The sequence below is a fragment of the Rutidosis leptorrhynchoides genome, chromosome 6 (genome assembly GCF_046630445.1).
Source record: "Rutidosis leptorrhynchoides isolate AG116_Rl617_1_P2 chromosome 6, CSIRO_AGI_Rlap_v1, whole genome shotgun sequence".
NCBI classification, from domain to species: domain Eukaryota; kingdom Viridiplantae; phylum Streptophyta; class Magnoliopsida; order Asterales; family Asteraceae; genus Rutidosis; species Rutidosis leptorrhynchoides.
The window spans coordinates 72874916-72899556 of NC_092338.1; the positions used below are offsets into that span (position 1 = coordinate 72874916).

At 34.8% G+C, this 24641-nt stretch overlaps 1 protein-coding gene across 1 annotated transcript; it reads right to left on the reverse strand.

Moving 5' to 3' along the window:
• Positions 1 to 1777: 1777 nt before the first annotated feature.
• Positions 1778 to 3408, reverse strand: LOC139853751 (uncharacterized). The gene is made up of 2 exons (XM_071843115.1): positions 2534 to 3408; positions 1778 to 2432 (listed from the first exon to the last, which is right to left on the reverse strand). The coding sequence occupies exons 1-2, from the start codon at positions 3406 to 3408 to the stop codon at positions 1778 to 1780; spliced, it is 1530 nt and encodes a 509-aa protein (XP_071699216.1).
• Positions 3409 to 24641: the final 21233 nt, after the last annotated feature.

The following is a 24641-nucleotide window of genomic DNA, read 5'->3' on the forward strand; positions in this document are numbered from 1 at the left end:
TATGATAAGCTAATGAACTCACCAACCTTTTGGTTGACACTTTAAAGCATGTTTATTCTCAGGTGTTAAAGAAATCTTCCGCTGTGCATTTGCTCATTTTAAAGATATTACTTGGAGTCTTTCATAGCATATTTCGAAGAATGTTGCATTCGAGTCATTGAGTTCATCAAAGATTATTATTAAATCAATTTATAGTTGGATAGTGGATTTTATGAAATGGTATGCATGCCTGTCAATTTTCGATGTAAAGAAAGTTTGTCTTTTAAAAACGAATGCAATGTTTGTAAAATGTATCATATAGAGGTCAAATACCTCGCAATGTAATCAACTATTGTGAATCGTTTATAATGTATATGAACGGGTTCTTTCAGTCTAGCCGTATGCACGAGTGCATAAACTAGTTTTTCGATTGCAGGATAGTTTAATTCGCTTCTTGTCAAAGCTTTGCTAACAAAATATACAGGCATTTGTACCTGTTCGCACAGCATAATTATATAACTTTAAATGCATATTGGTTGAAAATTAGCTATTTTTAATTTTATAGTGCGTACCTGTCCTCTGTCTGCTATTAATACTGAACTTATTGCTTCCTTCGATGCTGCTAAGTATAGTATCGACGTTTCTCCCGCAATCGGCGCAGTCGTTTTTGGCAGCTCTTTCAGCAACTTTTTCATTTCTTGAAACGCCACTTCTGCTTCCTCCGTCCACTTGAAATCCGTTTTCTTTAAGCAATTCTTCAATGTCCTGAAAAAGGGGAGTGATCGCTCTGCGGATTTTGATAAGAACCTCATTAATGCCGCCAACTTACCCGTTAAACTTTGTACTTCTTTTTTATTTCTTGGTGACGGCATATTCTCGATTGCCTCTATTTTCTTTGGGTTTGCACGTATCCCGCGCTCAGTTATTATATGACCAAGAAACTTTCTTTCTTCCTCTCCAAAACTGCACTTCGACGGGTTGAGCTTCATATTAATCTTTCTTAACGACGCGAACGTTTCTAATATGTCTTCCAACAGACCTTGTTCTGTTGTGCTTTTTATAACTAGGTCGTCAATGTATGCTTCTAAATTTCTCCCAATCTGACCCTTGAAATCTTCGTCTATTACCCGTTGGTATGTTGCTCCAGCATTTTTTAAACCAAATGGCATCTTGGTATAGCAGTATATGCCCTGGCTTATGTGGAAAGCAGTCTTATCCTCGTCGTCCGCTGCCATCTGTATTTGATGGTATCCTTTGTACGCATCCAAAAAATATTTGTATCGGAAGCCAGCTAACGATTCAACTTTCCAGTCTATTTCTGGTAGAGGATAATTGTCCTTTGGGCAAGCTTGATTGATATCCGTGAAGTCAACTCACATGCGCCAAGACCCATTGGGCTTTTTTACCAGCACTGGGTTTGCTACCCATGTTTGGTACCTTACTTCTCGCAAGATGTTTGTTTTAACCAACTTATCGACTTCTGCCTTCAACCATTCGCTTCTTTCGGGAGCCATGCCGCGTTTCTTTTTCGCACTGGCGTCAGACTAGGATTTGCGTTAAGCTTGTGCTCAGCAATTTCCCGTGGTACGCCCGTCATGTCCGCTTCTTTCCATGAGAAGACGTCCGTATTAGAAGCTAATATATTACGAAGCTTAAATTTTGTCTCATCGGACAATCCTCCGCCAATTTTAATTTTCTGTTCTGGATGTCGCGGGCTTGCGATGATCATGCAGCTTCGAATTTGCTCTGCCTCACTAGGCTGTTGTTCTACTTTTTCTACAGCCGCAACGCTTGCATCTTAATTTTCTGACCTTATCGTTGCAATTCCTATCGGTGTTGGGAACTTGATAAGGCCATGTACCGTAGAAGGGATGGCTGCCAATTTTTGCAAAGTCGTGCGCCCTAAAAGCGCGTTATATTTTGAGTAAGACCTTACGACGACAAATTCTACTATCGTGCTTCTCACTAACTCCTTATTATCATCGTCCACCAGCTCCAGCTCTAATTCGATCATCCCGATTGGCCATGCGGACTCCCCAGAAAATCCTGATAACGCAGTGTTAGGAGCCACTAGCTTGGCTCGCAAAGCCCTTGGCAGCAAGCAAAAACAGTGCTCGTACATTATATCAACACCGCAACCGGTGTCTACATGCAATCGCTTGATGATGTACCCACAGTTTTTGACACACCCTTTAATTGTGATGGGCGCATCCGAGGGTTCCTGTGCTGTGGCCGGGAATATGATGGGAGTGTTTTCCCATTCCTCATATACTTCTAACTTGCGCCTCTGATTTGTCCGTCCGCTGGTTACCATGTTTATGGTTTTATCCGTTTCCTTTCCCTCATTCTTCTTTTGCCTCGGATATTCTTTTTCTCCATTTGGCTTATCAGCTTGTGCTCTTGCACTTTTCTTCAAGTGTTGCAATCTTCCTCTTTTGAGTTCAGTAACTACCCTTTCAATTAAGTGCCGACATTCATTGGTCTCATGACCGTAATCATCGTGAAAATCACAAAATTTGCTTTTGTCTCTGTTTCCATACTTTGACAAAGGTACTGGGGGTCGAAGCTTTTGCACACTGCCTCTGTAGCCAAAATTTCTTTTGGTGTTTTTGTGAGGTCTTTTATTAACGCAACATTTTCAGTGTGGCTGCTTTTGAACCTCTGACTTCCTCCCCCTTTATTGTTGTTGAATTTGCGATACTTATCATTATGGTAGTTACCACTCCTAGGTTCGCCATTACCACCATAACGTTTGCCAGACTCTGACCCTTTTCCCTGCACTCGATAATAATCATCGTCGATGTCCATATTTGAAGAGGTACTTCTGCGATTCTGCTTTATATCTTCTTGTGCCCGCATGTAATCATGCGTTTCTTTTACGGCTTCTGCGAAGGTTTCTGGCACTCTTCTCTGTAACCGTTGACATAAAGACAGGTGTCTGTCGGTATCTATACAATGTATAAAACCGGATACCTTCTGGCTTTCTGGAAAGTCTTGTATTTTAGCCACCTCCTTGGTATATCTGTCTATTATTTCTCCCAAGCTCTCTTTCGATTTCTGCTTAATGTCGTGACATTCGACATGTGTTCTTTTGCGTGCGCGCAAATTGTGAAAGTTTAATAAAAATTTTGAGTGCAAATCCGCAAAACCTGTAATGCTTTGGGCTGGCAAATTATTGAACCATTCCCTTGCTACTCCTTGCAGCACTATTGGTAGCATATGGCATGCTACTGAATCACCCCAGCTGTGTGTTCTTGCAGTTCCTTCAAATTTTTGTAAAAAGTCATCCGGATCTGACAACCCATCATAACTTTCGAGTATTAGAGGCAACACCGGTGCGACTGTGAAGGGATGATTGGTAATGTGTGGCATAAACTTTTCTGTTGTGGGAGCTAACTCAAGGCTTTGCTCAGCTTTTTGCCCTTGCATCACCGCGAACCAATTGCTCATAAACTCTTGTACCCGCGCTGGCTCATTGAAAGCGGGTGCCAAGTGTGGTGGTGCGACTTGCTGTAATTAAGATATGAAGCTATTTGACTGGGCTGCGGCATAGTGCGCCCCACTATATTGATTGCTTGCAACAGTATGGACTGGTTGTGAAGACGCACATGCCGTTAACGCTTGTTATAGTGTTAGCATGATGTATGAACCATCTGGATTTCTCTGACCCATCTGCCTGATTCTTTCCTGAGCTTTCTCAGTAGTGACCCTTTCAATCGGTGTTTCGGGTTCAACCGAGGTGATAATTGGTATTGTACCCACACAGGTAATTTTAACTTTAAAGCCTGGTGGAACCGTTTCACTTGGAGAACCGAAGCTCAGAATTTTTGGTGACAGATCCTCGAATGGTTTAAAGCTAGTTCCTGTTTCCAGTAAACTTCCATCAGGAGTATGCCACCATCCCTTAGATGATTTATTCAAGACAGTTTCTGATGTAATCGGCCCTGTTTCAATACTTGGTGTCGATTGAAGCTTTGATGTGCCCTTGGTTGGTGCTGGTGGCGTCGACGGTGTGTTCGTAACAGTCGTCGTAGCTGTTTGAAACCCTGGACTTACTGGAGAGTCCGATCACCCTTGGTTCTTTTCACTCTTACTTCCTCCACCCATTCTTGCTAACAATTAAAAACCTGAAGGTGATCGATTAGTTAAACAAAAAAGTTTTATGGAAAAAATATACGTACAATAAATCATATACAACATAAATTCCAATCTTCTTTGTTTTATATAACCGGTCCCACGGATGGCGCCAAATGATCAAGCATATTTTCACGGGGTCAAGGTGAACTTACGCTTGAGTGCATAAAGGGGTTTAAGGACTAACAATATTCGAACCTCCGACATTTAGTCGTGGGTAACCCATATCGGTATCATTTCGATTCCGACAGGGTGGCCGATTTGAGAGTCCACCAACAACCTAGCATACGAGGTTGAGTGGCCCTAAGACATGAAGGTTTTATAGTTCGAGACATACCTGAAAGTCTTTAGGATCGTAAGAAGCTTTATTCGTAATATGGAGATTTGTATGCTATGGTTTACATATGAGTAAACGAATGAATATATGTATTAGGGTTTATGAGCTATGTATTTATAGGCTCACGAATTAGGGTTTCGGTAGAATCTCTTCGCTAATTAAATGTGATATTGTCCTAACTAACTTTCTTTATTTAAGGAAAAGAATCCGAATTGATTATACCGTACATTCTTCTAGAATGTACTGGATCCTTATGCAAGTATATGAAACTCGCATCAGATGGTATAGGCGCACAAGGTGCGACTATACCCGTGACATATGCCTTTGTGTGCGATTTTAGGGTTTTGGATGAGCATCCGCACAATCTTGTGGATATACGTATCATTACCCGTTATACATAATTGCATTGCGAGTGAAATAATAGGCCTTAAAATGATATATATCATGCTAAGTCATGCATACACAAAACTAATAATAAGATATTGATAATGCTAAAAACGAACATATATTTCATAGCATTATTCCTCAAGAAAGACAAGCTTTTAGTTGCAATTGTTCTATTTACAAGTGATATTCGTTTAAATAATAAAAGGTGAAGACAAAAGACAGATTCGACGAATTGAAGACGCAAACGACCAAAAAGCTCAAAAGTACAAAAGACAATCAAAAAGGTTCCAATTATTGATAAGAAACGTCTCGAAATTACAAGAGTACAAGATTCAAAACGCAAAGTACAAAATATAAAATTGTACGCAAGGACGTTCGAAAATTCGGAACCGGGACCAGAGTCAACTCTTAACGCTCGACGCAACGGACTAAAAATTACAAGTTAACTATGCATATAAATATAATATAATATATAATTAATTATATTAATTATATATATATTATATATATATAATAAAAACCGTCGGCAGAGAAAACTCCAAGGACTGAGCTGTAATTTCTATCTCCGCGACTCGCGGAGTTTGGAGAGGCTTTTGCCGCGAGTCGCGGAGCCCCAAAAATCAACTCTGGCTATAAAGCCAACCGAATTCTGATCAAAAATCATCATCTTTTTCTTCTCTTATCATACGTAAAACTTATATATATATATATATATAATTTATATTTTAATTTTAATTTTAATTCTAATAATAAGGGTATGTTAGCGAATGTTGTAAGGGTGTAAGTCGAAATTCTGTCCGTGTAACGCTACGCTATTTTTAATCATTGTAAGTTATGTTCAACCTTTTTACATTAATGTCTCGTAGCTAAGTTATTATTATGCTTATTTAAAACGAAGTAATCATGATGTTGGGCTAATTACTAAAATTGGGTAATTGGGCTTTGTACCATAATTGGGGTTTGGATAAAAGAACGACACTTGTGGAAATTAGACTATGGGCTATTAATGGGCTTTATATTTGTTTAACTAAATGAAAGTTTGTTAATGTTAATATAAAGATTTACAATTGGGCGTCCCTATAAATTACCATATACACTCGATCGGACACGATGGGCGGGGTATTTATATGTACGAATAATCGTTCATTTAACCGGACACGGGAATGGATTAATAGCCACTAGAATAATTAAAACAGGGGTGAAATTACATTCAAGGGTAATTGGTGTAATTGTTAACAAAGTAGTAAAACCTTGGTTTACACGCAGTCGATAACCTGGTGTATTCATTAAACAAAGTATTAAAACCTTGTTACAATTCGAATCCCCAATTAGTTGGAATATTTAACTTCGGGTATAAGAATAATTTGATGAGGACACTCGCACTTTATATTTATGACTGATGGACTGTTATGGACAAAAACCAGACGGACATATTAAATAATCCAGGACAAAGGACAATTAACCCATGGGCATAAAACTAAAATCAACACGTCAAACATCATGATTATGGAAGTTTAAATAAGCATAATTCTTTTATTTCATATTTAATTTCCTTTATTTTATATTTAATTGCACTTCTAATTATCGCACTTTTATTTATTGTTATTTAATCGCACTTTTAATTATCGTACTTTTTAATTATCGCAATTTTATTTTATCGCACTTTTATTATTCGCAATTTCATTATCGTTATTTACTTTACGCTTTAATTTAAGTCTTGTATTTATTTTATATTTTACATTAGATTTTAACTGCGACTAAAGTCTTAAAATCGACAAACCGGTCATTAAACGGTAAAAACCCCCCTTTTATAATAATAATATTACTTATATATATATTTGTATTTTTAACAAAAGTAAACTAATATAGCGTTGAGCTTTGTTTAAAGATTTCCCTGTGGAACGAACCGGACTTACTAAAAACTACACTACTGTACGATTAGGTACACTGCCTATAAGTGTTGTAGCAAGGTTTAAGTATATCCATTCTATAAATAAATAAATATCTTGTGTAAAATTGTATCATATTTAATAGTATTTTCCTAGTAAAATATAAACTATTTTATATACACCTCGCAGGACATCAAGTATTTTTGGCGCCGCTGCCGGGGAACTATCTTAAAAGCCGGAAGCGCAACGCTAATATAAAAAATTTTTAGTTAACTTTTATTAAAATTCGCTTTTGTAAAAATACGTTTTAAAAATTCGAAAATATAAAAAGAAAAACAAAAATATAAGTATTTTTAAGATTTTGTTAAATATTTAAGTTTTATAAGTTTCTTTATCTTTATTTTAATTTATAAAAATATAACTTTTATTAAATATCTTTTAGAAAAAAAAACAGAAAACAGAAAATAAAAAAAAAATAAATAAAGAAAACGCGTAAAATTTCAAAGCTGTCAACTGAATTTCTGAACCCCGCGACTCGCGGGGTTTTCTTCTTTAATTGCCGCAACTCGCGGAGACCATCTGACACACGGACAAAGAACCCTAAATCTGCATTAATTACGGGATTTAATTAATTATTATTATTATTTAAACCTAATTATTATTATTATTATTATTAGTTTTAGTTTTATTTTTACTTTTTATTTAATTTATGTATTTTGTTTAATTAGTTTTATTAAAATTGTAAAATTAATAGTTTTATTAAATAAATAATATAAAAATAATATTTTTATAAAAATTGTACTTTTTACAACTTTTTGTATATTTTTATATTTTGTCCCTTTTTAATCGTTGTAGCGTAATATTTGTATTTTTAGCTCATATTTAATTTTAAACTTAGTTTTTGCTATAGTTATTTTTACTCCTAGATTTTTAGGCTTTGCCGTAGAATTCCTTAAGTGCTTTTTCTTTAGACTAAGATTTAGGTGCTTTAGAATTTTGCGACGCCTTTTGAAGTTTTAGTTTCTTTTTAAGTTATTTCCATTTGGGATTTAGTTTTTCCTGTAAGCTTTAATATTTTTAGACCTTTTACTATGTATCAATTATCATTCCAATTAGTAATCTCAATTTGCGATTATAATTTTAAGTTAGTTGTAGTAATAAGGTTAGGTTAGTCAAGTATTTTTAAGTTTTTATAAGTTTCTTTTATTTTTCCGTCACCTTTTATTTTTCAACCATTTTTTTTCTTTTTCAACCTTTTTCGACGAACTCTTTTTCTCTCTTATTTCTCGCTATTCTAGTTTTAGGACTTAGAATTTTTTCTACTTCTTATCTAAATTTCTTAAAATTACGAAAATTTATTTTAAGTGGTTAAATTAATAGACATCAAAATTTTCTGGTTCGTAGTAATAGTTGGATTTGTACGTGGACCGGGTTATTGGAGCCAAACAGTCCTCAATTATATTGAGACCAAACGAATCCTGCCCCTCTGCTGCATCTTTTGGCTATTCGAAACGTGGGCAAAATCAGAAAAGTCTATTGATTGGATAACTTATTATAATTTTTCTTTCCTTTTTAAAACTAATAGGATATTCAGTGAATGCACCGAGCAAGACGTTCATCACCTTTTGTACGTTCACCACCTGTAACTCGATCAAGACATTTAGCAAATATAACCGCCGTTGATTTTTCTTTAGAATCGTCATCCAGTCAACCAAGTACTTCAGTTCAAATTTCCGATAATCCATTTTTTGAACCCAACATCACAATTGAGAATCCAGAGAATATTCAGGAACGGTTCGTAGATCCTGAACCATTAAACTTTCCTCCGGAACCACCAATCATTCAAACAGAGATTGTTGAGGAACGAACCATTAAATCAGAATCATCCAGTGATACCGATTCAACAAATTCAATTATGGAGAATCTGGAACCTTTAAGGATGGAAGACCGAATGAGAGCTAAACGCACTGACCAAGGTCACGCAATTACTCATCCAGACATTAATGCGCCAGATTATGAAATCAAAGGACAAATTCTACACATGGTGACTAATCAATGCCAATTTATTGGTGCGCCGAAGGAAGATCCAAATGAACATCTACGTACCTTTAATAGGATCTGCACACTATTTAAAATCCGAGAAGTGGAGGATGAACAGATATATCTCATGTTATTTCCCTGGACTTTAAAGGGAGAAGCCAAAGATTGGTTGGAATCGTTACCTGAAGGGGCGATCGATACATGGGATGTTTTAATTGACAAATTTCTTAAACAATTCTTTCCTGCATCTAAAGCCGTAAGACTTCAAGCAGAAATTGTTACGTTCACTCAGAAACCAAATGAAACTCTATATGAGGCATGGACAAGATATGGAAAGTTATTAAGAGGATGTCCGCAACATGGTTTAGACACCTGTCAAATAGTACAAATATTTTACCAAGGATGCGACATCACTACAAGAAAAGACATAGATATAGCAGCTGGTGGTTCTATTATGAAGAAAACCGAAACTGATGCTTACAAAATTATTGATAATACTGCTTCCCACTCACATGAGTGGCATCAAGAAAAAGACATCATTAGATCATCTAAAGCAGCTAGAGCCGATTCTAGCCATGACTTAGATTCCATTTCCGCAAAGATAGATGCTGTAGAGAGACGAATGGAAAAGATGACTAAAGATATTCACTCAATACGAATTAGTTGTGAGCAGTGTGGAGGACCACATTTGACAAAAGATTGTCTCAGTATTGAATTAACAATGGAACAAAGAGAGAATATTTCATACATAAACCAAAGGCCTGGAAATAATTATCAGAATAATTATCAACCGCCAAGACCGATTTACAATCAAAACCAGAATTATAACCGAAATATTCCATACAACAACCAACAAGGTCCTAGCAATCAACAAGTATCCAATAATACTTATAATCAGCAAACACCTAATTTTCAAAACAAACCACCACAACAAACCGATGATAAAAAGCCAAATTTAGAAGATATGATGACAAAGCTAGTTGAAACTCAAACACAGTTTTTCACATCTCAGAAACAAACCAATGAACAAAATGCTCAAGCATTTAGAAATCAACAAGCTTCTATTCAAAATCTGGAACAAGAAGTAAGTAACCTAGCAAGGTTAATAGGTGAAAGAAAACCGGGAAGTCTACCTAGTGATACAAATGCTAACCCCCGGAATGAAACAGCTAAAGCCATTACCACAAGAAGTGGTACAACACTTAAACCACCTGAAATACCTGTAACTTCTGATGAAACCATTCCTACTCCACAAGAACCACAACCTGATCAAGATAAGGAAAAAGAACCGGTAGTTGAAAAGGATAATGAAGATAACACAGTTAAGGCTAAACCTTATGTTAAACCATACCAACCACCACTTCCTTACCCGAGTAAAATGAAGAAAGAAAAACTTGAAGCCGAGCAATCCAAATTCTTGGATATGTTTAAACAGATAAATGTAAATCTTCCTTTCATTGATGTGATTTCAGGAATGCCTAGATATGCTAAATTCTTGAAAGATCTAATCTCAAATAGAAAGAAAATGGAAGAACTCTCGGCTGTTACTATGAATGCTAATTGTTCAGCGGTGCTGTTGAATAAGATACCAGAAAAATTATCTGATCCAGGAAGTTTCACAATTCCATGTTTTCTGGGTAGTCTTAGTTCAATAGAAGCATTGGCAGACTTAGGTGCTAGTATAAATCTAATGCCGTATTCACTATACGCTAAACTAGACCTTGGAGAATTGAAACCAACAAGAATAAGTATACAACTAGCCGACCGATCAGTAAAATATCCTAGAGGGATAATGGAGAACATGCTAGTTAAAGTTGGTACTTTAGTATTTCCAGTAGATTTTGTTGTTTTGGACATGGAAGAAGATTCTCAAGTTCCTCTCATATTAGGAAGACCATTCTTAAACACGGCTAAAGCAATGATAGACGTGTTCGGTAAGAAACTGACCCTAAGAATAGAGGATGAGAGTGTTACCTTTTCAGTTGATAGAGCAATGCAACAACCACAATCTGCAGATGATACATGTTATTATATTCAAACTATAGATGCACATGCAGAATTATTAGAAGAATTTCCAGAATTACAAGGAACAGGAGAATGTTCTTTAGGAGAAGGTAATGAACCAATTGATGAAGCTGAAATGTTAGCTACACTTATAGCTAATGGATATGAACCAACAACAGAAGAAATTCAAATGCTAAAAGAAGAAGACAGATATCGATATAAATCATCGATAGAAGAACCTCCGAAATTAGAGTTAAAGCCACTTCCAAACTATTTGGAATACGCTTATTTACATGGTGAATCTGAATTACCTGTAATAATATCGTCTTCTCTTACTGAAAATGAGAAATCACAACTCATTTCTGTGTTGAAAGCTCATAAACCAGCCATTGCATGGAAGATTCATGATATTAAAGGAATAAGTTCTTCGTATTGCACACATAAAATCCTTATGGAAGAAGGTCATAAAACGTATGTGCAACGCCAACGAAGACTAAATCCTAATATGCAAGATGTAGTTAAGAAAGAGATTATTAAACTGCTAGATGCAGGTTTAATTTATCCAATCTCTGATAGTCCATGGGTAAGCCCAGTTCAATGCGTGCCTAAGAAGGGTGGCATGACTGTCATTATAAATGAGAAAAATGAGCTTATTCCTACTAGGACTGTAACAGGATGGCGTGTATGTATTGATTATAGAAAATTAAATGACGCCACCAGAAAAGATCACTTTCCCTTACCTTTCATAGATCAAATGTTGGAAAGATTAGCCGGAAATAGTTACTATTGTTTTCTAGATGGATTTTCCGGATATTTTCAAATTCCAATAGCACCCGAAGATCAAGAGAAAACCACATTTATGTGCCCTTATGGTACTTTTGCTTACAAACGCATGCCATTTGGACTTTGTAACGCCCCTGCAACCTTTCAAAGGTGTATGATGGCGATTTTTCACGACATGATAGAAGAATGCATGGAAGTATTCATGGATGACTTTTCAGTTTTCGGTGATACATTTAAATCATGTCTAGTTAATCTGGAACGAATGCTTATTAGATGCGAACAATCAAATCTAGTACTTAATTGGGAGAAATGCCATTTCATGGTTAAAGAAGGCATCGTTCTTGGACATAAAATTTCAAAAGAAGGAATTGAAGTGGATAGAGCTAAAGTAGATGTAATTGCTAAACTTCCACATCCCACCAATGTTAGAGGAGTTAGGAGTTTTCTAGGGCATGCCGGTTTTTACCGACGTTTCATAAAAGATTTTTCTAAAATTGCCACTCCTATGAATAAACTCCTAGAAAAGGATGCGCCATTCATCTTTTCAGATGAGTGTATCAAATCTTTTAATATTCTTAAAGAAAAACTCACTAATGCACCAATCATGATAACACCAAATTGGAATATACCATTTGAACTAATGTGCGATGCAAGTGATTTTGCAATGGGAGCCGTTTTAGGACAAAGGATTGAAAAACGATTTCAACCTATATATTATGCTAGTAAGACATTACAAGGAGCACAAACGAACTATACAACTACTGAAAAAGAACTCCTTGCTATTGTCTTTGCTTTTGACAAATTTCGATCATATCTCGTTCTAGCAAAAACGGTGGTCTATACCGACCATTCTGCTCTTAGATACCTATTTTCAAAACAAGATGCTAAACTAAGATTAATCCGTTGGATCTTACTCTTACAAGAGTTTGATATTGAAATCCGAGATAAAAGAGGAGCAGAAAATCTCGCCGCTGATCATCTTTCTCGTCTTGAAAATCCTGAGTTAGAAGTTCTAAATGAATCGGCCATACAAGACAACTTTCCTGATGAATATCTATTGAAGATAGATTATAAAGAAATCCCATGGTTTGCAGACTATGCAAACTACTTAGTTTGTGGATTCCTTGAAAAAGGATTATCGTACCAAAGACGAAAGAAATTCTTCAGTGATATAAAACACTATTTCTGGGAAGATCCACATCTGTTTAAAAGTTGTCCCGATGGAATAATACGCCGATGTGTATTTGGAGATGAAGCTAGTAAAATTTTAAACCATTGTCACACAGGACCAACAGGAGGGCATTATGGGCCTCAACTTACAGCAAGAAAAGTTTATGAAGCTGGATTCTATTGGCCTACAATTTACAAAGACGCACACCTTCTTTGCAAATCCTGTGATGCATGTCAAAGGGCCGGAAAAATAAGTCAACGTGATGAAATGCCACAAAATGTCATCCAAGTATGTGAAGTATTTGACATTTGGGGTATTGACTTTATGGGTCCATTTCCAAAATCTCATAATAATTTATATATACTCGTAGCCATTGATTATGTATCTAAATGGGCGGAAGCACAAGCTCTCCCAACTAACGATGCACGAGTTGTAGTCAACTTTTTAAAACGTCTTTTTGCAAGGTTTGGAACACCGAAAGCTTTAATAAGTGATCGGGGTACTCATTTCTGTAATAATCAACTTGAGAAAGTTCTTAAAAGATATGGAGTAACTCATAAAATCTCCACCGCATATCATCCACAAACAAGTGGACAAGTTGAAAATACCAACCGAGCTTTAAAACGTATTCTAGAGAAAACCGTAGGATCAAATTCGAAGGAATGGTCCATTAAATTGGAGGATGCACTCTGGGCTTTTAGAACAGCCTACAAAACTCCAATTGGAACCACACCTTTTAGACTTGTTTATGGAAAAGCATGTCATCTTCCAGTAGAAATTGAACACAAAGCATTTTGGGCTTTGAAAACATGTAATCTTGATTTACATGAAGCCGGACGTCTACGATTAAGTCAACTAAACGAATTAGAAGAATTAAGACATGAAGCATACGAAAATTCGTTAATCTATAAAGAAAGAACGAAGAAATGGCATGATAAAAGAATCAGAAGTTCAAAAGAATTTAAAGAAGGAGACAGAGTTCTTCTTTTCAATTCACGATTCAAGCTATTTCCTGGAAAATTGAAATCAAGATGGTCTGGACCATTCATAGTCAAAAGAGTTTTCCCATACGGAACGATAGAATTGATAAATTCAAATGGGATTGAATTTAAAGTTAATGGTCACAGAGTTAAACATTACATACATGGTCCGATGGAAGTCGACAACGAAGTTAATCACAATTTCGACGCCACAGCTAACTAAGTGTGGGGAGAATCAAGTCTTTAAAGGATAATATGTATTTCTGTTAGAGTTAGATTGTCTGTTTTCGTGTAGTTCTCGAAAATGGAACACGTATGGTCTTTCCCTAGCAGACCCTAAAGAACTAGTCTTCTCCCCCCATTCTGAATTTTTATTTTTTTTAGGTTTCTATGAAATGAAGACTGCCTGTGAACTAAACCATGGTCTAATGCTACACGCTTTGATCACTAAACGTAATAATGACATACTACCGAGCGAATTAGTATCAGTAATCAGAGAAAGAATGGACGGAGTTAGAAAAGAATCCAGATGCGAAGATAATAAGTTACAATTTGGTAAAGGAAAATCAAAATCCGCAGCGAAAAGAAGAGCACGACACCTAGAACGATGTCACAAATGCGGAAAATGGTCACATGGAGGTAAATGTTCAAATAATCAAACCTATTCAAATACCGAATTTGTTACTTTATGCAGAGACGGACCGTTCATATGTTTAGAAGAAAAGACACTGAATGCTCGAGGTTACGCCTATGTAGCCATGGAAAACCAATTAAACCGACTATCTTATGAATGGAATAGATCATATAACTAAGAAATCTATTTCACAGGTATGTCTGTACAGTTTTTATTTTTATTTTTATTTTTAACCTTTTGATAATAAACGCTAATTTGTTCGCTAAAAAGTATTAAATTGGTATTGAATAAAATTAGGTTTGGCGACCGAAATTATTGATATCATTCAAAAATTTATTACATCACTGCGAAATTTAACGTTTATTCTTAAGGTATAAATATCTTTAATCAATCAACCCAAAATATTTCAAAAATTCGTCATGAGTTAAATTAGGTCTAGGAACCGAAATTACTTTACCGAAAAGAGGGGCGCATATTTTTGATAATATTTGATTGATTAAAGTGGGATAAAAAGACAAAAAGATTTTTAATTTTATTTTTACCATATTTTTAAAATTAATATTTGAATCTTAAATTAATATTGTAAACTTTGTAAAAACAATATATTTAAAATTGTAAATATTTGAAAAATTAATATAAGTTTGATATGAATTTATAAATTTTTAAAAAAATTAAGTTTGGTGTGAATTTTTAATTTTTAAAATATTAATTTTTAATTTTATGCATTTTAAATTTTAAGTTTGGTGTGAATTTTTAATTTTTAATTTTTAATTTTGAATTTTATATTTAAGTTGTGTGAATTTAAAAACAAAAATTTACTTTATCTCATTAAGTTAAGAATATGATTTTTAAAATTCGTAGTAAGTTGAAGACTAGGTCTTTGAACCGAAATTGCTTTACCCGAGGGAGGGACGAGAACTTTTATTATCATTATTTTTAATCTTATTGAATTAGAGTATGCCAAAAACATTGAAAAAACCCAAAAATCTTAGCTTTTAAAACAATCGCTACAAAAAGACAAATTTTAAAATTTTGTCGAGGGACGGACTAGGACATCGATCCGAAACGACCTCGTCCTAAATAACAAAGGAAACAAAATTTTAAAATTAATTACTTAATTGTTTTAATAAGTTATTGATTATAAAAAAAAAAAAAAAAAAAATATCAAACTCCGCGACTCGCGGAGTTTGAAGTGAAAAACCTCCGCGACTCGCGGAGGGACCAATTTACAGAAAAAAAATATAACGTAAGAACTGATCAGTTTCACTCCCCCACACACAAAAACACTGCGAAACACAGCGAAAAAAGACCCGAAAAACCCGAGAAAAAACCCCAAAAATCCCAATTTTTCACCGTTAATCACCAAATCTTTTGCTAAAATCATGTTGAGAAGGATGCTATCTAAGAATTACTCAAGAAAAACGGTAAATTTCTACACCTAAACACCATTTAATTCGAAATTAGGTGTTCTTGAGCTATTTTTTCCCCAATTTGATTTTGATGCTTTTTAGTGTAATTAGACTTAAATTGTTTATGTATTATGCTTGTATAACCTAGATTGATGCTGTTTAACATGATTAGAAGCCTTAAACTTCAAATTTTGAATAATCTAGGGTTTGTGTCCTTGAGCAAATTTGGGGCTTTTTGATATAAACAGGTTATGGCCGATTTTTGTCATGAATTGTTGCTAAATTGAGTAGTGTAACATGTCTAGGTAGTTAAATGATCCAAACTTTGAGCCTAAACATGATTTTGAGAATTAAAGTGGACTTTTTCAAAGTCTAAAATTCATGAACTTGATTTTTGAAAGATAATGCCATTTGAGACCTGTTTAATTGCTAGTAATGATTATTTTGACATGTTATTTGAGTTGAATGCTTATGAACTTGGCGAACATTTTCGTATATGCTTATTTGAAAAAGTGTAGATTTGATAAAAATGTGAAAATAAGCTTAAGTTTGATATAAATTGATAATGTCATTGTAATTATTTTGATTGATGATTTTACTGACACTAATGCATATTTGGATGCACAAAATTTGTGTTTGATGTGTTTTGCAGAATGAAAGGGGTGAATCTTCATCCCAAGCCCGCAATGCTCCTGCTGAGAATTTGGAACAACAGGAGGTGGATAACTAATACAAGCAGGATGTACCTCATCCAGTCATGACTTTTTCCGATATGCATTTGGAAGAGTTGCACCCGAACCTAAGATTTGACAGACTTTGGATAGATTATCTAAAATATCAACGGGGTTTGCATACTCTTCATTCCAAGGTTGTTGAGGTACCGAGGGTCATAGAATGGGGACCCTTAGAAGCTGTAGAATTGGCCGGGCCAATTAGGGAATTACTTGTACAGAGGTATGGTAATTCTTCTTTTAATGACTGGATATGTTTATTCACCATACGTAGACCTGTATATAAAGTATGGTGTGAAGAATTGTTATGTAGTATAGAGTTGAATGATCGGGTAGCTAGTTTAACCGATCGTTCTTTTATTAGATTTTTGTTAGGCGGTTCGATGCGCCACATGTCTTTACTGGACATGGCTCAGGCTTTACATATATATACGCCTGAGGAGTTAGCGTCTGCCGATTGTAGAGGATTGATACTAAACGGTAGAAAGATAGATGAAAATTTTGATACACACGGTGTGTGGAGTCAAATGACAAGCCATCACCGTTTCAAGGGGGGAAATTACTCTTATTTGGATATAGATAGAGCCGAATTAAGAGTGATACATAGGTTTTTAGCTAATTCGATTACACAAAGGGGTAAGAACAAAGAAAAGGTAAATGAACAAGATTTGTTTTACCATATGTGTATTCGAGACCCACAGAGCGCTGTAAGTATACCATATTGTGTGGGTTATTATTTATCAGCTATGGTTCGGGGGATGCGTCCACATAGCATAATAGGAGGTGGTATTTTTATTACTTTGATTGGTGAATATCTCGGTGTGGATATAAGTCGGGGGGGATTATTACTAGAAGAGCCGGAACCCCGCGATACTATAGGTTTAAATGTATACCATGGTGCGAAAGTTTTGAAGAGGCGAAATAACGCCGCAGTACGATACCATGGTAGACATCCACAGGTGGAGAGAAACCAGCAACAAGGTAATGTAGGAGGGGGGAATGAGATGCAAGAAATGCATAGGTTTATAGCTTCTCAGGAATACGAAAATGCTAGACAGAGAGCATTTGAAGATTGGCAAGTTCATCAGAACCAGATCATAGCTCATTGCCAACATATAGGTAGAAACTATATTCCTACACCGAAACCCATCTTCCCTCCTTGGTCGATAGAGATGCAGCCACCATATCCTACGTATGACCCTGCCGAAGCATTCTATAGCACTTATGGTTATGCCTGGAACCCCTATTGGTACCAATATCATCCTTAATTTACTTATTATTTTTTTTTATTTTGTAATTTGTAATTATTGATATGTTTAATACTTTTGTTAATATTGTAATCATTTTTATAATTATCTAACTTTTATTCTTAGATTTTAATAATTTTTGAATGTGGGGTAATATACCAAACTTCAAAAATATGTATATATGTTTGCAGTTTATCTTATGTACTCAACAGGGTAAAACAACGCATTTTCAAAGACTGGCATTAAGTTCAGCAAAAGCAACTAATTTTGACGACAAGATGCAAAATATATGTGAAATAACAACAAGACGGAATGAACAAATGATGTGCACCATTTATCATTCAGCAAACAAACGCCAATATATTTGGAAACTTTGGTAAAAATTTAATCATTTTCACACAAATCACCCTCAATAATTTAAATTGTTACTGATTTCTTGCAAATGAGGGCATTGCAAGATCTTAAGTGTGGGAAGGGGTTAAATTCTTTCGGATTTTAAAATTTTTATATTAAACACTTGGTTACCATTAAAAATACTAGTAAAGCAGTAGTTGTATTAGAATCTAGTGCTCTCTGATAAAAAAGAACAGCCCTAGTCTTATATACTGACTACCCAATTCTAGTAAAATTTTTCAAAATTTTCAATTAAATGAATTCAAAATCATGTTTATACATATTTATGAACGATAAAACTAGGTTTTAACACCGAAATTATTGTTACCTCGGAAAGGACATAAATTGAGAAACAAACTAAAATGTTAAAATTCATTTAAAATGGAATAGAGGACGATAAAAAGGAAAATAAAAGCCAAGTGTGGGAAAATTTACCAAGTTATTTTAAACATATGTCACATATATCTGTAACAAATAACTGAAAATACTTTTGCTTTGGACTAAACTAAACTGTTTTACCCGATGAAAGAAAAAAAGAGATGGATCTACACGATGAATCAATTCCATCATTAAAAGGAAGTAAAGTCTTCCGAAAAAGAAACGCGCTTCTTGATTTAGGTCATGAAGTTGTCGTTCAGACCAGCTGTAGGTTGACGAAAAATCTAGAAAAGTCATCACTAAAATCAGCAGGAAATCCACGGACCTCAGCATTAAACAGGGTCGCCATGTGGTCAGATTTATCCTAACCATGAGAAGGATTTATCTCGTACAATGGGGGGGCACCATGCAAATTAGCTGGATAAGACTAATGAATCAGATCCCCAGAAAGGATAATCTCCTTAAAAATCAGCTTTTAAGACTGATATTACTCAATCCTAGAGATTGACCTTAAAGATTGAGAATTCAAACTCATGGAATTCAATGATATCTAAACTCGAGCTTAAACGAGAAAATATTTTGATCAAAACTACAAGCCGATTTGTTTTCTGAAAACCCATTTTCAATGCGTTCATTACCATTGAATGTAAAATCCTAGGAATTCACCTGGAATTCATTAGGTCACCTGAACTAAATCGGGTGTCAACCGTAAGAACGGTGATTGCATATTGGTCAAAGACAGGACCTTGTGCCAGACCGAAAAATTATAAGGGTGAGCTTTACTATTGCTCCTACCAAGGATAGTAATTGCGTCCGACACGTTATAGACCATAATCAAAAGCATGTCACGGGACATTGCCTTAACAGTTGCTTGTTCAACGCTTTCCTTTATAACCGGACGGTAGTTTGCCGAAAGGTAATATACGGGACAAGTAAACTGGACGTGTTGCTTTCCAAATACAAGGTTAGCAAGTGGGTGACACAAAACCGCAAGTTTTGAGCTAAAATTTTCAAATCTGAAACCCACCAAACCCACAAAAATATTTTGCAAACACCGGTAAAGGATTATTCCGGAAAACTTATCTAGGGTAAAAACTAGATTTAATTTTCAAAAGATCAAATGTTTTCATAAAGATCCAATTTCCTTAATGGATCTAAATTTTTATAGTCATGTGGGACTGTAAACCATATCGTTACTACCATTGTTTATACCGCCGTATAGAAATCACTGATGTACAAAGTGTGAAGAATAAAGAAGTGATTCTAGTATTTCAAGACAATATTGCTTGAGGACAAGCAACGCTCAAGTGTGGGAATATTTGATAATGCTAAAAACGAACATATATTTCATAGCATTATTCCTCAAGAAAGACAAGCTTTTAGTTGCAATTGTTCTATTTACAAGTGATATTCGTTTAAATAATAAAAGGTGAAGACAAAAGACAGATTCGACGAATTGAAGACGCAAACGACCAAAAAGCTCAAAAGTACAAAAGACAATCAAAAAGGTTCCAATTATTGATAAGAAACGTCTCGAAATTACAAGAGTACAAGATTCAAAACGCAAAGTACAAAATATAAAATTGTACGCAAGGACGTTCGAAAATCCGGAACCGGGACCAGAGTCAACTCTTAACGCTCGACGCAACGGACTAAAAATTACAAGTTAACTATGCATATAAATATAATATAATATATAATTAATTATATTAATTATATATATATTATATATATATATAATAAAAACCGTCGGCAGAGAAAACTCCAAGGACTGAGCTGTAATTTCTATCTCCGCGACTCGCGGAGTTTGGAGAGGCTTTTGCCGCGAGTCGCGGAGCCCCAAAAATCAACTCTGGCTATAAAGCCAACCGAATTCTGATCAAAAATCATCATCTTTTTCTTCTCTTATCATACGTAAAACTTATATATATATATATATAATTTATATTTTAATTTTAATTTTAATTCTAATAATAAGGGTATGTTAGCGAATGTTGTAAGGGTGTAAGTCGAAATTCTGTCCGTGTAACGCTACGCTATTTTTAATCATTGTAAGTTATGTTCAACCTTTTTACATTAATGTCTCGTAGCTAAGTTATTATTATGCTTATTTAAAACGAAGTAATCATGATGTTGGGCTAATTACTAAAATTGGGTAATTGGGCTTTGTACCATAATTGGGGTTTGGATAAAAGAACGACACTTGTGGAAATTAGACTATGGGCTATTAATGGGCTTTATATTTGTTTAACTAAATGAAAGTTTGTTAATGTTAATATAAAGATTTACAATTGGGCGTCCCTATAAATTACCATATACACTCGATCGGACACGATGGGCAGGGTATTTATATGTACGAATAATCGTTCATTTAACCGGACACAGGAATGGATTAATAGCCACTAGAATAATTAAAACAGGGGTGAAATTACATTCAAGGGTAATTGGTGTAATTGTTAACAAAGTAGTAAAACCTTGGTTTACACGCAGTCGATAACCTGGTGTATTCATTAAACAAAGTATTAAAACCTTGTTACAATTCGAATCCCCAATTAGTTGGAATATTTAACTTCGGGTATAAGAATAATTTGATGAGGACACTCGCACTTTATATTTATGACTGATGGACTGTTATGGACAAAAACCAGACGGACATATTAAATAATCCAGGACAAAGGACAATTAACCCATGGGCATAAAACTAAAATCAACACGTCAAACATCATGATTATGGAAGTTTAAATAAGCATAATTCTTTTATTTCATATTTAATTTCCTTTATTTTATATTTAATTGCACTTCTAATTATCGCACTTTTATTTATTGTTATTTAATCGCACTTTTAATTATCGTACTTTTTAATTATCGCAATTTTATTTTATCGCACTTTTATTATTCGCAATTTCATTATCGTTATTTACTTTACGCTTTAATTTAAGTCTTGTATTTATTTTATATTTTACATTAGGTTTTATCTGCGACTAAAGTCTTAAAATCGACAAACCGGTCATTAAACGTTAAAAACCCCCCTTTTATAATAATAATATTACTTATATATATATTTGTATTTTTAACAAAAGTAAACTAATATAGCGTTGAGCTTTGTTTAAAGATTTTCCTGTGGAACGAACCGGACTTACTAAAAACTACACTACTGTACGATTAGGTACACTGCCTATAAGTGTTGTAGCAAGGTTTAAGTATATCCATTCTATAAATAAATAAATATCTTGTGTAAAATTGTATCGTATTTAATAGTATTTTCCTAGTAAAATATAAACTATTTTATATACACCTCGCAGGACATCAGATATAAATTGGAAACGTTCAAAGAGAACATTAAAAATGAGTAAAATGTCTTTTTTCGTCATCCTGACGGCCTCGATGTCAAGACACTATCCAGGAGTCTTAATATTAGGGTCGTTTTATGGTGTTCTCGAGAATTTCAGTACAATCTGAAATCGAAGCTTATGCGCCGCCAAATGGTACTCCATCTGGCGGCGCATATTAATGATTTAAAAAAGCGTGTTTAATGAAGTGACATTAGATTCAAATTTATATGCGTTATACATAATTACATTGCGAGTGAAATAATAGGCCTTAAAACAATATGTACCATGCTAAATCATGCATACACAAAAGGAATAATATGAATGAAATTCAAAACGGTCAAAATCGAAAAAGGCAAAATTAAAGGCTTTCGAGGACTCGTTTCGAAAAATATTTGGGACAAACTGCCAACGGCAGTTTGCCAACGGATAGATCCCAAAAAAATACACGATTTAGATAAAACGGTGACTAAATCAGAGCTACGAGTCAAAAGATACGATAGATCGAACATTTTGGCCAAAGACACAAAACACCAAGCACCACGAACCGTTGGTGGTGCTTGGTGCGTCGTGCGATTTTGCGAGGAGAGATGTCTTTTCGGAATCTAGACGACCTCGATTGGCAAGCACGTTCAGAGAGTCTTGCTCGTTCAACCATTTTAGGGTGATCTTGAGAATTTCAGCACAATCTGAAACCGAAGGTTATGCGCCGCCAATTGGTACTCCATCTGGCAGCGCATACTAATGATTTAAAAAAAACGTGTTTAATGAAGCGACATTATATTCAAATTTATACCTGTTATACATAATTACATTGCGAGTGAAATAATAGGCTTTAAAACGATATATATCATGCTAAGTCATGCATATACAAAACTAATAATAAGATATAAATTGAAAACGTTCAAAGAGGACATTAAAAATGAGTAAAATGTCTTTTTTCGGTATCCTGACGACCTCGATGTCAAGACACTATTCAGGAGTCTTGATGTTAGGGTCGTTTTATAGTGATCTCGAGAATTTCAGTACAATCTGAAACCGAAGGTTATGCACCGCCAAATGGTACTCCATCTAGCGACGCATACTAATAATTTAAAAAAGCGCGTTTAATGAAGTGACATTAGATTCAAATTTATATATGTTATACATAATTACATTGCGAGTGAAATAATAGGCCTTAAAACAATATGTACCATTCTAAGTCATCCATACACAAAAGGAATAATATGAATGAAATTCAAAACGGTCAAAATCGAAAAAAGACAAAATTGAAGGCTTTCGAGGACGCGTTTCGAAAAATATTTTGGACAAACGGCCTACAGCAGTTTGCCAACGGATAGATCCTGAAAAAATACACGATTTGAAAAAAACGGTGACTAAATCGGAGCTACGAGTTAAAAGATACGATAGATCGAACATTTTAGCCAAAGACACAAAACACCAAGCACCACGAACCGTCGGTGGTGTTTGGTGCGTCGTGCGATTTTGCGAGAAAATATGTCTTTTTCGGAATCTAGACGATCTCGAATGGCAAGCACGTTTAGAGAGTCTTTCTCGTTCGGCCGTTTTAAGGTGATCTTGAGAATTTCAACACAATCTGAAACCGAAGGTTATGCGCCCCCAAATGGTAATCCATCTGGCGACGCATACTAATGATTTAAAAAAACGTGTTTAATGAAATGACATTAGATTCAAATTAATAGCCGTATACATAATTACATTGCAAGTGAAATAATAGGCCTTAAAATGATATATACCATGCTAAGTCATGCATACACAAAACTAATAATAAGATATTGTAAGTAACTAGAGGGGGGTGAATAGTTACTTAGTCGATTTTTAAAAAAATTCTTAGCGTTTTCTTGAATTTGAACTTGATATAGTGTGACTTGAAATGTTTGTTCCTAAACAATACGTATAAAATATATGTATATGTATATGTAATCAAAGAGATAAAGGAAGAGAGAACAAACACGATGATATATAGTGGTTCGGGAAGATGTTAACTAATCTTCCTTAATTCACTTCCCAATTCTACGAATTGAGATTTTTCTACACTATGATACTCTAAACTCGGTGGAGTGTCCAGATACAACACTAGTACTTCGATAAGCCACAACTTGTGAACCCTTACGTCCCTTTGAAGACTTCACAAACACCCAAAGCTCTTACCACAAGATCCTAATGCACTATCCTAATGAAAACACAACTACCTTCTAGATCCCTTTAAGAAGATAGTTTACAAGTAAACTTACAACTTAAGCTTACAAGTACTCTTGCTAGAATCACTCTAAAAGATTACAATGAATTATAAGAATGATATCAGAAAGTATAAGAAAATATGAGTGCAAGAGGTGATTCTTCAAATGCTCCAAGCTTAGGATTTTATAGGAAAGAGAAATCTGCCTGGAAGTTGTACGGCTCACTGCACGGTCGACCGTGGTTCGACCGTGTACCTCTGATATCTGATTCTTATAACCGTTTTTGTCCTTTGAAAATTGTCATTTTCCTTTATTGAATAGCTGCAACTAAAAGCCAATTATCTCTTAAATTATCCCCATTACCCTTTTGTTTTGGACATAAGTGTAAAAGTTGACATGTCCATAAAAGAAGAAAGTCTTCAAGCTTTGACCATTTGTCATTGATTACTTAATAGGGTAATTGCAGAATTTTGTCTCTTGACAAAGCATTATCTTCCAAAACTTCATCAACCTTTCTTACTTACTTGTCACTTTGCTAATGGAAGCATTTTGTCCTTTGGAATCTTATTGCATCTCAAATGAACTAGTTTGAATCTAGTTGGAACTTACTTGGAG

Bases quoted from the DNA above. Each gene is read 5' to 3' on its own strand.
- LOC139853751 (XM_071843115.1), bottom strand. From the start codon at position 3,408: ATGCAAGGGCAAAAAGCTGAGCAAAGCCTTGAGTTAGCTCCCACAACA. The intron at 2,433-2,533 runs GTACCTTTGTCA...CTTAATTGAAAG, and splicing joins TGCAAAAGCTTCGACCCCCA to GGTAGTTACTGAACTCAAAA.